The sequence below is a fragment of the Felis catus genome, chromosome B3, assembly GCF_018350175.1.
Source record: "Felis catus isolate Fca126 chromosome B3, F.catus_Fca126_mat1.0, whole genome shotgun sequence".
In the NCBI taxonomy this organism is placed as follows: Eukaryota; Metazoa; Chordata; class Mammalia; order Carnivora; family Felidae; genus Felis; species Felis catus.
The window spans coordinates 67266179-67284762 of record NC_058373.1 but is presented as its reverse complement, the minus strand read 5'-3'; the positions used below and the strand labels follow the sequence as shown (position 1 = coordinate 67284762).

At 34.3% G+C, this 18584-nt stretch overlaps 1 protein-coding gene across 4 annotated transcripts in view; it reads right to left on the bottom strand.

Annotated features, from left to right (window-relative positions):
• Positions 1-18584, bottom strand: part of DPH6 (diphthamine biosynthesis 6) — a 336135-nt gene that overhangs the window by 207783 nt on the left and 109768 nt on the right. For all 4 annotated transcript variants that reach the window (XM_006932657.5, XR_006599355.1, XR_006599356.1 and 1 more), the window contains exon 5: positions 18323-18441. In XM_006932657.5, the coding sequence (XP_006932719.2) occupies positions 18323-18441 (119 nt within the window). The remainder of the gene's footprint in view (positions 1-18322; positions 18442-18584) is intronic.

Here is an 18584-nt window from a genome sequence, read left to right as displayed (position 1 = left end):
CTTGACAGAAGATGGAATCAAATTCAGAAGAAAATATGTCCTAAGATTTCTCTGGTGAAAGAATAACTTGTTAAGAAAAATAAGTAAAGGGGACTCCGGAGAATCATAATAGCCGGTACCTCAGCTCCCATATCTTGAGATGTGATACCTCATGTGGTTCTTATATAAGTTTATACTGACTGTGACCTATACACATTTGTTCAAATTTGAGACATCAACCAATACAATAGTATCTACCTGAAAGAGAAGTCATCAGAGGACAAGCCCTACAACCTTTATAACATATTCTTGCTCCACGCAATTTTAACTGATAAATGTTGCGCGCTCAGCTCACATTTCCAACCATGGCAAATACAGAATCTCACTTTCCAACTATGGCAAATACAGAATCATACTGGTATTAAGGCACGAAACACAAATATCTGCTTGGACACTATAATTATTAAATAGTCATATAACTAAATAGACAAATAGAAAAAGATTTGTGGACTTACTTTCCAGGAGTTTTCACTTAACTGTTACGTATTATGAAAGTTGTTTTAGCATAAGCTGTCTGACACAGATATAAATGTTAGAAGGCTCACTTTTATAACAACTGCATTAAATAAGATCTTATTTATTTGTAAATATTGCATTCTGTGTATTTTTGATTTTTTGTAGAATAGAGGGAATTGGAGCTACTCGTTGAGATGAAGGTAGAAAGATAGGTCTTGGAATTATAATATAGCACATATTTCTTGTAAGGCAATATATTACATATATTAACACACACACCATAGCTTTGGGATGGAAAGGACCTCAATCTATTAAAAAATTCAAAGAACATATGCATACTAGCACCAAAGAGTTATGGATGTAACTTAGTGTTAGAACAGCCTGCCCCACCTAGAGAAAAAAAATGTGTTAGCAATAAAATGAACAAAACCAGCATTTATGTCCTCTGCTGTTATAATCTGTTACTCCCCTTTAGAGACTGACCAAAAGGCATTTTATTCAGAGATTATGAACCTTGGGACTGGCAGTATTTCTATTTGAGTCTTAAGGAAGGATTCTACCACACATACTCAGAATTTGACATTTAAATCTTCGTTTATTCCCTTATTTAAATTATTTCTCAATTTAAAATAGTAGGTGATTTACAATACATTTGGGAAATGTCAGAAGTCTCAACTTTTGATGTTTCAATACTTAAGTTATAAGTTTAAAAATTCTGCGCTAAATTATTTTGTATAAAGATAGAAATATATTTCTAATAGCAATTAAACTACACTCGAATGCACATTAAGTAACTCTTTTTAAACAAAATAATTATTTGAACAAAGTTCAGGTAAAAAATGATATGTTAACCACAGAATATGAAAGAATAATGCAAATTGCTTCTAACCTTTACTGTTCACCATTATTTCCTAGGAAGACTATTGCAATGAATGGTTTTAATTATGTCCATTATTATCCAAATGAATGACAGAAGAGCACAATGCGTAGAAGCAATAATTAATATGCCTTATCTTGGCTTATTTGGGCAGTTACAAAAGAGGAAATAGATTAATATGACATACAGGAATTACCACAGGTGAATATGCGTAGGAGTGGAACTCAGCAATTGGGAGGGTTGCACAATTAAAGCTCGTGTTCTAATTAGTATGGGCATCTCTGAATGTTAACCCAAAGGGGTAAACTATAAGAAGTATATGTTAAAAATCTAAGAGGAAAAAAAAAAGGTGAGCAGCCCTCTAAGAGAGAGGCAAGTAAAGAGTTTAAAAACTATCCAGGCTGCCTGGAAGACAGATAAGGATGCCGGCAATGAGAGGTGTATATACCGTGTCATTATCTGAAAGGTCAAAAGAGAAATTTGTGGATGGGTAAAACAAACAAGCAAAAAACTAGAACTAAGTCCATATAGACATTTACGAACACACTGGAAGTATTTAGGACATTGTTTAATGCAACTTTTTTTTCTGAATTAAATGCCAAAAATATATTGTCAAAGAAAGGGAGAATCTGGAAAATAAAAATACAAAAGGTAACATGCGGGCTAGACAGCCAACATGAATGGCTGGACTAAGTCCTGACTTTCTCTCCACTGACGAGGACTTGCTACAAAGACAGCAAGTAAGAGGACAAGAAGCAGCAGAGAAGTTTAATTCAGTTTTATTTGGCATTGACCTTGTCTGTACAGGATACGAGGGAAACGACTATTCCAAGGGCACTTTCTGAGAAAATCAGTGGGGCAGTAACAGAGAGCAATCTCCTAGGAGAAAATAATAGAGCAACTTGAGAAATTCCACAGCAATAAATCACCATGACCAGATGGTATTCAACTGAGAGTTTCTGAAGTAAATAAAGTGTGAAATGGCTGAGCTACAGATGAGGATATGCAATGTATCTGGAAAACCAGCAACTGTTTTCAAATATTGCGACTTTGCTAATATGGTAGCTTTTCTGTAGGAAAGAAAAAAACAATCAAATTAAGATTTATAGAATTACAGACCAGTGGCTCTCTTGGTGATAATGGAGAAACTGATAGAGTCTAATTAAGAATAGCTTCCTTCAACATCAGGATAAGGTTAACCTGCTAAGGTCAAATCACCCACTGAGTCTATAAAGAGAACACTGTTTCTCTCCATCCTATTAAACTTATCTGGAAATGTCAATAAAATACTAGATAGAAGCAAACCAGTAAATGTAATTTATTTGGGAATTACATGAAGCTTTAACAAGGTCACATGAGACTATTGGGGAAAATAAATAAGCACAGTCTTTGGGAGGAGAGGCCACAAGAGAAACTTCTGTCATTAATTGTAAAACTTGCTAAGTATTGAAAACAAAGTTTCAGGGACAATTTCTCTTTTCTTCCCTAACACTAAGTTACCTCTTCCAAAAGTATAGATCACATTCAAATTAAAAAAAGAAAAATAAATAATTTCACTATGGACAAGATACACAGTAACAAAGTAGGGATGAAAGATGTGCTCCCAAATCAAGAAGGAAACAAGAGACCAAAAGACAACGGCAAGATAAGCAAGTAACAAAATTTTTACCTATCCAATGGAATCTGAAAGCCATAACTGAGTTTAAGTTTCTCATTACTGTGCTCTGTGCCAAAATCAGATTTTAATAAAAACTAACAAGTAGTGGAGTAATGAGACTGACTTTTACATATGCAAATGAAGGCTGCCACCTTGAAGGTGGTCATCTTGGCACACTATATGCTTATTCCAACAGTACGATATATTTATCCTCAAATGATTTCTAAAATTTTCTCTATAGATAAACTGCCTTCAGAGCCAGTGGCATACTGTTCTGAAATCACCCAGTGGTGGCAAAGCTTCATCCTTCAATAGTGCAGCCAGAAGCCATTGGGGAGGGGTAGCATTCCCTCCCTAAAGCAACCTTTGCTAGTCCAATTCTATAACCTCTGATTACCATTTTGTTACACACAGTACAAAGAAGCCATATTATTTGGGAAAAGGCAAGGGCCATGCAACAGAGTCTTGAAGAAATCACACAAGGGCCTGGGGCAACCTCCTGTGCCATTTTTTGAGAGCTCTCCAAATGTTAGAAAGTTCTCATAACTAAACCAAGACATATTTCACCATATAGCTTCTACTTGCTCTTAGAATTATCCTCTGAATCCACAGAAAGTACCCACAGCCTTTCAAATATTGTGAGTTGCTACAAAAATCCCTGTTCTCCTTGGCCCAGTAACCTGCTGCCTTCACTTCAGGCTAAATATATAGCTCCTTTATATAGTCCTCCTGTGGCACCATTGTGTGTCCTTTCATTGTTCTGGTCACTTTCCACTCAGTATAGCTGTTTCTGTGCCCCTTTTTTAATGCAATCTTTCCCCCTGCTTAAAAAACCAATTTCTGCTCATTGTAGGAAATAAAAAAATTGGCAAAAATTAAAAATTTTTCATGTTAACACTTTCCAGTAATATCTTCTGCTAATCCACTGTCATTTTATTTTATTTTATTTTATTTTCCCACAAATACCTTTTGCATAGATTTGAGATCCAATTACTTATCCTGCCTTTTTCTTAAATTACTATAGTGGTAACCTTCATAAATTAAGGTGCATAATGAGACAAAATATTCTACCTTAACTGTTAATGCAACCCCTCAGATCTGTTTAGCTGTTTTGGTAGCTACAAGGTACCACTGACACATATGTAATGTCATAAAAGCTCAAACATTTTTCTCTCAACTGCTAGTGTTAAGGAGTATCTTACCTATCCTGTATTGTGGAGTTGGCTTTAGGAATTAACATTCAGAACTCTTTATGTTTACTTTTTCTACATTTTACCTGGTCAGATTTAGCCCCTACTCCCAGCCAATTAATATGAATCAGTATTCTGAATGTATCATTCAAAGTATTAATGATCCTAAGAACCTCTGTGTCATCTATATATTTAATCAGCATGCCATTCAAGGGTTCATTCAAATAACTGTTTAAAGGAATAAAAGGGTAGGATAAAAAAGAGTGATACAGGTCTTCCAACATGTGATAGTGACTTACTATAAATTTAGTATTAGTTTTATTTAACTAAATATGAATTAACTATTAAGTCATTTGTTTTATCTTACATGACTTACATACACACATTCTATATACAAAATCTGGTGTCTTTGAAAAAGTCTAAGTACATTAAATCAAATTTTAAATATCAACAGAATTCAATATTGAAAGGATTTGTGTAATGAAAAAAATCTATCCCTAATATGAGTAATATTTTAGTAATGCTGTTTTATTTTAACTGTATATTGGTGTGTAGTTTTTATGAGTTAGGAGTGGTAAAAAGCAAAACAGCGATTAAATAGGAGCTAGATCCCAGGAGGCTATGGACGTAAGAGCTAAGACTAGTCTGTGAGCAAAAAGAGGGGGGATGAATTTGTTAATGTGGATCTGTGTCTTAGAACAAAGTTAACCACGTTAATATGTAAAGATTGAATTAAAAAATAAATCATCAAAATATGGTATCTCCTTGTTCAAACATATGTCTAAGTAAACCTTGAACTTTTTAAGTGAAAGTACATAGAAAAAAGGGAACAAAGATGAAAGTAGTTTGAAGTCATGCTACTGCTAACGAATTAGGGACTTACATATATAATAATTGCATACTATTGGCTGCATTTGCTTCTCCTCACTGGAGTCTATTATTTGGTAATGCATTCATTACTGCTTGGTTTATAAAGTACTACAGTTATTTACCTAAAAGATAAATAGATAACCTGTACTTTAACTTTTTTGCTACTTGATATGTTAAACAACCTTCATACTTAAAAAAAAAAATGCAATTATCGAAGCACAGCTGAATGGCCCCAGAGCACACAGGCTCCATTAAATTTGCTTACATCTAATTACTCCTGCCTGAGGCAGGTGAGAAATTTACTCTTATAAGATCCTTCTTTATCTGGTAGCCAAAAAATAAAAAATAAAATGAAATAAAATCAGTGATTTTCAATCTAATTACTATCTAAAACTATTTGTAGCACTTGCTCTTTCAGACCCTATAAAGCTGGGCTTTGTGCAATAACCATTATAATTATGTTTTTAACTGCTTAATACAAACATTTCCTCCTAGAAAAATTAGTGTAAATCATCATCAATGTCAACTATGAATTCATTTCCTGTATCTTTCAAATTAAACATTTTAGGGTCATTCAAAAACATTGTTATTTGTAAATTGTGATACTGTTCCATTTTCCCAAAACATATAACTTTTAAGTGATCTTAAAAATCTTTTGAAAAGCAAATAAAAATGTGAGATTAACAAGTACAGCATAAGAAGCCAAAAAGCTCCAAAATTTAATCTTAGTTCAGACACTGACTTTTCTGAACCTGTTAAAAAAAAATACATCTCCTAGCTCCATTTCCATTGAAAACCACCAGCTTTAATTTTCTTGTCTAAATTCCACCTTTTGCATGGGAAACTTCCAATGAGTTTTATAGGGGCAAAGAGAGAGAATGGTGTATTGGATTTATGTTGCATTACAGTTATACAACACCCAAGCTTCTTTTTTTTTTTCAAGTGGAAAAATGAAAGAGCAAATGAAATATATGAGAAAAGCTTACCCACTATGTGTACTTGTTAAAATACATCATTGCATATCAAAAGTCACTCATAATTATCCCTATACCAGTCTAGAAGTAATGCTAATGTGTGTAACACGTTAAGCTCTTCAAAACTTTCATAGAGTCCTACTTTAGAAATGTTTAGTAGGACAGATGATAAAATATTTGTTTTACTGATAAGAAAATAGGAGGTGTGAAAATAAAGGTTCTGGGGCTAAGCGAATTCTCTAGATTGCAAGGCTAACACATGATAAAATCAGGCATTGAAATGACATATTTTGATTCTGAGTCCAGTACTCTTCCTAAAGATCAAGTTAAACCATTAATAAAATAAAAAAGCTGCTCCTTAAACTCCAGTACACAGGCAGCAGTGTGCCACAGGCTATATCGGCCCATATTAACATGACATACCTTCTTGGAACAATTTTGTTAAGAGAATTAAGGACATAAATATCCCAAACAATGAAATATAATGAGGATGAGCATTTTGATATTAGGCATACACTGAAAAGCCTAAGAGGTGGCACAATAGATTATTATAAATTTTTTTAACGTTTATTTATTTTTGAGACAGAGAGAGACAGAGCATGAATGGGGAGGGTCAGAGAGAGGGAGACACAGAATCTGAAACAGGCTCCAGCCTCTGAGCAGTCAGCACAGAGCCCGACACGGGGCTTGAACTCACGGATCGCGAGACCATGACCTGAGCCAAAGTCGGACGCTCAACCGACTGAACCACCCAGGCGCCCCACAATAGATTATTATAATAGGCAGAGAGTAATCTTCAATCTTGGCTGCCCCTTCGTATCAATCACTTGGCAAACTTTTAACAAATACCAATACCTATGCCTCACCCCAGAACTACCAAATTAGAGTGGGGCCTATGTAGAAGTACTTTTTTCAATATCTCCCCAGAGGATTCTAATGTGTAGCCATGGTTGAGGACCACTGATAATAATATTACACATGTGGGTGAACAAAATACAAGGAAAGCAGTACATGAAACTTGGAAGAATATAAGAGAAGGGAAAAAAACCTACATGTTTGAAATGGGTAAGAATGGGAAATATTTTATAGAAGAGTATATTGCTAATTTATATTCCTGAAAGAGGTACAATCTTCCAGGTATAATGTTTGCTGCAGTTGAGTTTCCTATCATCATTTACTATTCTCTTCGGTGGTTTTTCCGACTCACATTTATAACAGAGCTCTCAGACTATGCACAAGTCCTCCCAGAAATTAGCCCAACTAGAAAGAGAGAAAAAGGGCCTGATCATAGGGGAAAGCATTCATTCCTGTATCTCAGGGAAGAAGGGAATAGGCACATCAATAAAAGTGCTGAATTATTGCCAAGCAATCTTGAAAAAGAAGTACAAACCTGGAGGTATCACAATTCTAGATTTCCAGATATACTACAAAGCTGTAGGAATCAAAACAGTATATTATACTGGCACAAAAATAGATACATAGACCAGCGGCACAGAATAGAAAGTCCAGAAATAAACCCACACTTTTATGGTCAATTAATCTATGACAAAGGAGGCAAGAATATATAATGGGGAAAAGATAATTGCTTCAACAAATGGTACTGGGAAACCTGGACGGCCATATGCAAAAGAATGAAACTAGACCACTTTCTTACACCATATACAAAAATAAACTCAAAGTGGATTAAAAAACCTAAATGTGAGACCTGCAATCATAAAACTTCTAGAAGAAAACATAGACATTAATTTCTTTGACATGAGCTATAGAAAAACATTTTTCTAGATGTCTCCTCTGTCAAGGGAAACAAAAACAAAATCAAACTACTGGGACTACACCACAGTAAAAAGTTTTTGCACAGTGAAGGAAACCATCAACAAAACAAAAAGCCAACCTACTGAATGGGAGAAGATACTTGCAAATGATAGGGGTTGATAGGATAGATATTTGCAACCCCAATAGGGGTTTATATACAAAATATATAAAGAAACTAACAGCTCAACATGAAAAAAACCCAAATAGTCTAATTAACAAATGGGCAGAGGACCTGAATAGACATACAGATGGCCAACAGACACATGAAAAGATGTTCAACATCACTCATCACCAGGGAAATGCAAATCGAAACCACAATGACATATCACCTTAGACCTGTAAGAATGGCTAAAATTAAAAACACAAGCATTAAATTTCAATTAAATTAAAAATAAGGCATTTTAAAAATACAAGAAATAACAAGTATTGGTGAGGATGTAAAAAAAAAAAAAAAGAGAGAGAGAAAAAAACAAACAAACAAACCAAACCCTTGTGCCCTGTTGGTGGGAATGCAAATTGGTAGAGCCCCTGTGGAAAACAGTACAGAGGTTCTCCAAAAAATTAAAAATAGAATTACTGTATGATCCCATAATTTCACTGCTAGGTGTTTATCCAAAGAAAATGAAAACACTAATTCAAAAAGATATATGCACCTCTCTGTTTATTGCCAAATTATTCATAATAGCCAGATATGAAAGCAACCCAAGTCCATCAATAGACAAATGTAAAAGATGACATCACTACTGATCCTACAGATGACAGGACAATGAGAAGTCATTAGGGATTACTTTATACCTATAATTTTCACAACATAGAAGAAAGAGAAAAAATTCTGGGAAAAACACAATTTATCAAACTGAAATAAGAAGTAGAAAATCTAAACAGTCACTCTAACACAGAAATTGAATTTTGAATTGAAAACTTTCCCTGAAGATATCTCCATGGCCAGAGGGCTTAAACAATAAGTACTTCAAGACACTGAAGAAAAGATTAATACCAATCTTACAGAAGAACTTTTAGGTAATATTAAAAGAAGAAACACTACAAAGCTTTATGAGGCCACGGTAATTTTATTACCCACATCTGTAATTACTAGGAAAAAAAATTATAGATCAGTCCCTCTTATGAACATGCAAAATTCCTAAACAGAGTAATAGCAAACTGAAGCAATAACTATAAAAGAAAATTTATCACAAAATATTATATGGCAATAAATATTAATCTATGATATAAAATAGATGAATCTTGAAAACATTGTTTCAATGAAAGAAGCCAGTCCAAAAGATCACATATTGTAAAATTCCATTCATATGAAATATGCAAATGTATAAATACATAGAATAGGCAAATCTATAAAGACATAAAGATGCAAAGTGGCTTCAAGAGGCTTAGTAGTGGAGATGCGGGGGGAATGTTGGGGAAAAATGGGGAATGATTGCTAATGCATACAAGTTTCTTTTAGGGGGTACAAAAATGTTCTAAAATCTGATTATGGTGATGACTGCACAACCTGTGAATATACTAGAAAACATTGAGTTGTACACTTTACATTTGTGAATTACAGATGTTAATTGTATCTCCAATAACTGTTAAAAAGAGTGTACAGTATATAATAGCTTTATGCTTGGACCAAATAGAGAACTCAAAAAACTGGTAGGGAAAATTCAGAAAAACATGTAAAAAATTCTTTTTTGCGATTCTCAACGATAATATTGGTGGTAGTAGCAGCAGCATTGTTATTCTCAGACTGTTTCATATATTGCTAAAATTTTAATATCTATATTTATTAATATGCTGAATGCTAATATGAGTTTCCTGGAGCAGAACAGATGATTATTACTACTTACATATAATAAGTAGATAATACCATTCTGGCTCTTCTCTGCCCCAGCTCTTCTCACAGGAGCCAGGTGATGAGAATGAGATGTAATCTTTCAAGTAATTGAAACTTGAAGGTAAGGAATCTCCCCAAAAACAAATCTGCATGTTTACTTAGGAAAAAGAAGACAGTTGTTCCCCTCTCCCCTTCTGAGAGTTTTTCCTTGAAAAAATGAAGGGAATGACTTGTGTCTTCATACTTTAGAATGTGTAAAAAAAAAAAAAAATCTCTGGGGGGAATAAACTAGTGTCTTCAGTTTTACAACCCAGATGTCTCCAAGATCCTGGTCTCATCCCCCGACCCTTGAAATATAAACATATACTTCCAGAGAAGTAAATCTCACTGTTTAGTCATAAATTAAATTTTAATGCTTGTCTTTTAGCCTAGGTCCCAAGTTTCTATAAAATTTGCTCAGAAAGCCCTAACCATGCAGATGCATTTAAAGAATAGAAGTAATGAAAAAGTACAGCAAATCAGGAGGCAGTCCAGGACCATGAGAAGAGCTTTCCAGGTCCTTGCTTGTTACAGTAGATATACCGTGGCCCAGGTTAACATATGAGGTCGATTAGAATTATAATAACATTCTCCATTTCTTCCCCAACAAAAACAACTCTTTTCATACACATTCACAGTGACTGGGGTAATGACCAGAAATTATCATTCAATAAATTCTTGATTCCATCTGGTTTGAGAACATAACTATATCCCAGATATCACAGTATGGGCTTTAACAGTCATTAAATTCCAGGTGTCATTATGCAAGATGCTCTTTTCAGGACAACACAGTGTTGTTCCTTTATCTGTCCAATCCCAACCAATGTATCATGAGAAAGATAAAACCCCTTTAAATCTATGGTACCTGGGCCATTAGAAAACATACATAAAGGTCACACTGTACAGTAATGTCCTATCATAATTTAGGTTGACCATAGTATTCCCATAGTTGGCATCCTTTGCTTGCCTTCCATTACTCCTGGTCATTGATCTTTAAAAACATCAACTTCCATAATGATTAGAATATTAAATAGTCTTTCCTGGGTAAGGATACAAGTCCTCTTCCTTCACTGTTAGCTGATAATGATGCCCCATTAAAGTAAATACTCTATTAGTCCAGTCATTTAAAGCTTTGTTGTCCCTCCAGGGCCATTTCTAGATAGAGCCAGTCTCCTGGAGGAGAGCTCCCTCTAGTGTCTCTATTCGGACTAGCAAGTCCTTTTCATCATGATGAGCTTTCAGGAACATTATTTTGGTCTGACGTAGTTCCCCAAGCCCAGTACCCAAAATCCTTACAGAACATCTGGCACAGAGGAGACAACAGCAGTCAAACGACGAAATAAGTTATTACCAGAGTATATTAGTATGTCTGTATGATTTAGGAAAATGGTTTGCACACAAAAATAAGTCCAATGACGTTGTCAATTGGTATATTATACCCAAATATAGCTCTGTGTGGGTGTCATGGGTATTCCATAAAAGTATTTTGCATAACTTCACAAAGGAGTTATCAGTAATATTGATTCATTATATTTCCTCCAAATCCATCTCCCTCGAGGGTGGTGTTTCCTTAAATAAATTCCATTTTCACTGACATATTCTGTATTCAAAGGACTAGACCAAGCTATAGCAGGCAGCAGAAATCTGTTTTCCATTATGCATATGTCTTAGCAACATATTGTTTTGATTTATGCCCATAAAGAGAGCAAAAGCTCTACTGTTCAGAGTCTTACACCTATATAATTCTTTAGTAATTATCAAGTCATCAGAAATATGATCAGAATGGTAAAGGCTATTGCCTTAACACTAATAACTGAGTGCTAACTGTAAGAAACTAGCCCTTTACTGAGTCATCAAATAGCACTGTGTCATTTAGTTGCTCCAAATTATACAGATGGAATCTTTAGGTAGAGCTCATACATCAGCAATTTCCCTTCCCTGCAAAAACAGGTTCAGACTTTTCTCTTGACAACAGTTAAGTAGTCAGCATCAGATCTGAGAGAGATGCCTAAGAATCTCCATCTGAGAGGCCCTGGCACAGAGGTCACATGATTGCACCCCTCCATAGAATTGTAATCTGCTTATAGGTACATTTCTATTTCCTATGATTCCTTTCATTTCCATTTATTACCTGTTTGACCCATAACCTATCCCCTGTGATGGGTCTTTCTGGCTCAGCAGATGTATTATAAATCCACAAGACCAGTAAAAACAATAGCTTTGTTAACACATCTCCTTGGACTCACTCCCAGGCTGATATAGAATTTGAAAGATAAAGAATCATAGGACACATGGCCCTATGTTTACAGACAGGCCTTAACTTGCCTACATGGATGAAGCTATGACATACCCCTAAGAGTCTTTAAGAATGGTCTAAATGGCTGATGGGCATTAAAGAGGGCACTTGTTGGGATGAGTACTGGGTGTAAGTGATGAATCACTGGGTTCTACTCCTGAAACCAATACTACACTGTATGTTAACTAGCTTGAATTTAAATAAATAATAATAAAAAATAATATGCGTGTCAAACTTAGTGGTATCAATATTTGTTTAGTGCATTGATAATACTTCCCTATGGTAACTTTAAACTTAGGCCTGGAACCACCAGATCAAGTCAGACAAAAGAAAAATTTTGTGAAGTAGGAAAAATATATAGTTGTGTACTTATAGTGTTCTATCACCTCATTCCTATCTCCCAATTCTAGAAATCTTCCCTGTAGAGTCTTGGCATTACTTTCTTTTATCTAGTTAAGCTACAAAATCATTTAACTGGTTAAGCTAACTGTTAAATCAAGCTTTTCTTTCTTTCTTTCTTTCTTTCTTTCTTTCTTTCTTTCTTTCTTTCTTTCTTTCTTTCTTTCTCTTTCTTTCTTTCTTTCTCTCTCTCTCTCTCTCTCTCTCTCTCTCTCTCTCTCTCTCTCTCTCTCAAGAGAGAGCAAGAGCAGAGGGAGGGGCAGAGGGAGAGGGAGAATCTTAAGCAGGCTCCACACTCAGCATGGAGCCTGACGCAGGGATCAGTCCCATGAATGTGACATCATGACCTGAGTAGAAATCAAAAGTCGGATGCTCAACTCACTGAGCCACCCAGGTGCCCCCTTTTTTCTTTCTTTTAAGTAGCCATTTTAATTAGCTAGTGTATCAATTGCCCATTCCATTTTCAGTGACACTACTGCTCTGAGACTGTTAATAAATATAGTATGTCCATGAAATATTTTTTGTCCATTTCTGTGCATTTGTAGCAGTAAATATGTTCCTCTAATTTAATTCTTCTGTGGCCAGAGAACATACTTTGCCTGATTTCAGTGTATTACACATACTGAAATTTCTTTTGTGATCCACAATATGGTCTATCTTAGTGAATGGCCATGTGCATTTGGAAAAAATATGTAATTTGCTGTTAATGGATGGAGTATTTTATAAGTGCCAACTAGGTCAAACTGGTTGGTAGTGTTGTCAAATTTCCTACATCCCTAAAGATTTTCTGTCTACTTGTTTTAGCTATTACTGAAGAGAGACATTGAAAGCTCCATGTACAATTGTGGATTTGTCCAATACATCTTGCAGCAGTTTCGTGTTGTAATATCTTAAAGCCCTGTTATTGTTATATAAACCTTTAAACTGTTATGCTTTCTTGATAAATTGACCCCATTATCATGATGAAATGTCCCTCTTTATCCCTAATAATACTCATTGTTCTAAGGACTACTTTGTCTGATGCAAATATAACCACTTCAGCTTTCTTTTATTAGTGTTACAACATCTCTTTCCATCCTTTCAGTTTTAGCCTATGTTTCTATAATTAAAGCACATTTTTTATAGAGAGCATATAGTTGGGCCTTGTTTTTTTTTGTTTTTTTCAAATCTGAAAATCCCTCCCTTTTGTTTTGAGGTATTAAGATCATTTATATTTAATGTAATTATTAAAATTATAAAGTCTGCATCTACCATCTTATTTTTGTTTTCTATTTGTCTCATCTGTTCTTTTTTTTTTTTTTACCCTTTCTTGCTTTCTTTTGGATTATCTTATAATTTTTTATTTACTTTCCATTATTGGACTATTACCTATACTGTTTTATTTTTTAATAGTTGTATTATTGTAGGGATACTTGGGTGGCTCAGTCAATTAAGCGTTCGACTTTGGCTCAGGTCATGATCTCACGGCTCCTGAGTTCGAGTTTCGCATGGGGCTCTGTGCTGACAGCTCAGAGCTTGGAGTCTGCTTCAGATTCTGTGTCTCCCTCTCTCTCTGCCCCTCCCCCACTCACGCTCTGTCTTTCTCAAAAATAAATAAATGTTAAAAACAATTTAAAAAATAGTTGCATTATTGTTTATATCTTTAAGCTATCACAGTCTACGTTCAAATAATATTAGACAACATCATGTATTATTTAGAAATTTTACACACTATACTTTCATTTCACTATATTTCCCCCTTCTGTTATTTGTGGCACTGTATATATTTTACTTCTCATTTGCTGTCAACCCCACAACATACTATTATTTTTGCTTTAAATAATCTAATACATCTTTTAAAGAGATTCAAAAAGTAAAATAGATTTAGAATTTATTTACTCTAAAACAATTATTTACTCTGCTCTTTATCTTTTTGTAACACTGAATGTCATAATTTTTTTCCTTTTGTCCAAGGAACTTTTTAAAGTATTACTTGTAATGCAGATCTGCAGGTGATGAATTCTCTCAACTTTTGTACTATCTGAAAATGTCCTTATCTGAACTTCATTTTGAAATCTATTTTACTAGGTATAAAATTCTTGGTGACTTTTAGTGATTTGCAATACTTTAAAGATGTCTTTTCATCATCTTCCAGTTTGCATAGTTTCTGAAGCAAAGTCTGTTAACACTTTTATCTTTGTTTTCTGTATAAAATTAATCTTTTCACACTGGCTGCATTTAAGATTCTCTCTTTACCACTGGTTTTCAGCAATTTGATTATAATGTGTTGTGTTTTTCCTCTTTGGATCTGTAATCTTATAGTTTTTATCAAATTAGGAAAATCTTTTGGCCATTATTTCTTCAAATAGTCTCCCATTCCCTTTTCTGGGACTCTACACTCAAGTTAGGCTGCTTGATATAGTCTCATAGCTCGCCAATGTTGTGTTAATTATTTTCAGTCCCTTTTGTGCCCTCCATGTTTCATTTTTGACACTTTCTATTTGTCTTCAAGTTTATTCAGCTCTTTTGCAATGTCTAATTGCTGTGCATTGTTCATTTCAGATGATGCATTTCTGAAGTTGTATTTGGGCCTTTTTATATCTTTTATCTTCCTTGTCACAATCCTGTATTTTTCTACTTTTTTTGAACATACTGAGCATATTTATAAGGGCTGTTTTAACTTCCTTGCCTGCTAATTCCAAATCTGGGTCTATTCTGATTGATTGCTCAGTATCAATCAAATGTTCCTGCTTCTTTGCATGCTGGGTAATTTAGATGCAAGGCACAGTGAATTTTAATTAGTGTGTACTGGATTTTATGGTATTCCTTTAAATAGTTAAGGATTTTGTAGAATTACCATCTGATCTAGTAACTGTACTGCTGGGTCTTTATCCAAAGAATATGAAAACATTCATCTGAAAAGATATATGCACCCCTATGCTTACTGCAGCATTATTTACAATAGACAAATCATGGAAGCAAACCAAGTGTCCCTCCATAGATGAATGGATAAAGACGTTACGGCATACACACACACACACACACACACACACACACACACACACACATACACACACACAACTACACACACACACAGGAACATAACTCAGCCAGAAAAAAGGAATGGAATCTTTCATGTGCAACAACATGGATGGACCTAAAGGGTATAATTCTAGGCAAACTAAGTCAGAGAAAGACAAATACCATATGATCTCACTCATATGTAGAAATCAAGAGATAAAACAAATAAACAACAAAAAAAGAGACAAACAAACAAAAGACTCAATTATAGAGAACAAATCAATGGTTACCAGAGGGGAGATGGGGTGTGTGTGAAATAGGTGAAGGGAATTAAGAATACACTTATCTTGATCAGCACTAAGTAATGTATAGAATAGTTGACTATATTGTCCACCTGAAACTACTATAACACTGTATGTTAACTGTACTGGAATTGAAAAAGAGAAAAGAAAAAAAAGAAAAAAATAGTTAAGGATTTTGTTTTGGCATGAGTTAAGTCATTTGTTAGATCATGTTCATAGCAGCCCTTAGTCTAAGGCTCATGACTACTAAGGTGATACCTGTTTACCTCAAGTAGTTGACATAGGTATATATTTACTGACGTGGAAAAAAATCCCTAAGACACATTGTTGAGTAAAAAAGTCAAGTTGTCAACCAATACACAGATTATAATACCATTCATGTAATATATTAAGAACCCCATAAAACAATCATAGGATTTCGACTCATACATAATACATATACAAAAGAAGTGACATAGACAGATGATCAGTTATTACTCTGGTATATACCTCGGGAAAGGGAGTGCCTGGAGGGAGAGAAGATAACAGAAAACACATGGAAACTTTATCTACAAAAATTTAATATTATGTGGCTAGAATGTTTTCATGTACTACTCACATAATTAAAAATAAGTATTTCTAAAAGGCAAGATTCTTCTTAAATACAATGTACACATCGTTCTTCAAGTAAGTCTAAAACTCAGAAACTTCTTAAAACACTAAGTTGTTAATGTGTAGATTTCACGAATTCACTGATGGTTACAAGACACCAAGGTTATGTGACACAGTTATCAGAAATACATTTTTATTCACCTATGTAGAACCCTTTTCTAAGACCACTCTATAATCTAATAGGCCACAAAACTTTGCTGAACCCCTCTCCCTATAAAGATCCTTTTGTCCCACTTTTTGATTAAAACCCTTTCTGAAAACTAAATGGGCAGGGTGGTGGTAAAAAACTTTGGAAACCTATATCGCATCATTTACACATTTTTGTGTCCTTAGAAAAAATGTTCCACTCAATAAACCTTTCTTAATACTGTTCTCAAGAATAACTTTTATCTTTGTACACCTTTAGGTAATCAATAGAAACTATGTGCTATAAATGTTAAAATCAGATCTATACTTTTGTCATTGGAATGATAAAGACAAATTAGCTCAGCGTTACACTTTATCCAAAAGTTTAATACAGTGAAACACCATCTCTAACCCTTACTTAGAGGCGCACGCACATCCACACAGACCAGTGAAAAGACACACAATATCAGTTACACTATAATAGAGGTGTCAGTAAGGTTATATCCTATGGCTCTGTCTTGCTAATGAGGTAGGTTCTCTCTGGGTTGTAATCCATCCTATTCTCCAACAGCAAAAGTGACAGAATATGTACTGTCCAGTGAAGTGTCACATGAACTTCATTACAGAACTAGGCAATCTTAGCAAATCCAAAAGAGAGAGCAAGAGACAAAGAAAAAGCAAGAGAGCATAATCTGTACAGATTTACATAGAAACTCAAAGGACAAATATATCTATACTGAGAATTTCAGTCATGGGTTGCTGAGCCATCTTTTCTCAAAAATGAGAACACCCACCTTGATCTTTCTCTTTCTAAAAGCTGAGAAGATCAACTTCAGGTTCTCTTTATAGGACCTTCCATGAAAGACAACATTTTAACCTCAACAAGGAGAGAGTAGATTGGTGTTTACCAAGGAGAAATATTATGAGATATTTCTTTTAATGTTGCTTAAAATGTGAATTTGTCTTTAAAATCCTCCACAGCTTGAGACCTCGTTATTTCAGAGATCAGCAATGTAAACTCACAAATGAGGTACATGATTTAGTCTTTGAGAAACCTGAGGCTCCAGGGCATTTACTGTAATAGGTTTGTGAAATAAATGCATTGAGCTAAACCCATTGAAAATGAATATTATTATAAAAATTCAAAACAACAAATGAAGTGTGTTCGTATGTAATATCCATATTTGAATCACATTCCCACCTGCCCGTTGTGTCTATGCTAACTGATCAAATGACAGTCTCTCAATTATAATCTTCTTACCATCCCCAACAAAAACCTACTACTCTGCTTATTTTGGACACTACAAAGCCAATCATTCTATTTTAGCATATTCAAAATATGTTTAAAAAAATAAGAAAAATATCACATGTTGTGACAAATATAGATTTTAAGAAGCTTAAAAAGAGAAAGAAAGAAAGAAAGAAAGAAAGAAAGAAAGAAAGAAAGAAAGAAAGAAGAAAGAAAGAAAGAAAGAAAGAAAGAAAGAAAGAAAGAAAGAAACCTACTTTTCCTGTTTCCTGTGAACCTGGGTTCCCAATAGTATAAAAAGACCTTAAATCAAAGGTCCATAATACTATAACAATTTTAGAGGCAGTTATACATTTTAAAAAGAATATGATGAGGCTCATTTGTAATCACTTTGGTAAATGGTCAAAAACCCATCTTAAACTTCCCTCTACTTCAGTTGTGATTCCACACTTTTACATTTTAAATTATTCCTCCTTTTCTGTTGTAACTGCTTATTAGTGAATACAGATTATCTGTGTGGTAACAGCTCCCTTGAAAGTCTGGCTACATACCCAAAACTGCTACTTTGATGATGATTGCTTCAATGTTAGATGATATCATCTCTCGGAGCAAATCTTCCTGGTTTCTCTGCCAAAGGTAAGCTAAAGGCTGGAGATTAAGCCTTTTACACCTATAAAATAAAAAGAAAAAAATCAGATGATATCTTAATGTTCTATACTTGGATCCACAGCAATTACTTTGATTTTAAACATAATGCTTCTCTCAAGGATTTTAGCATTTAAAATGCTTTAAAAAAACATGTTTTGCATAATG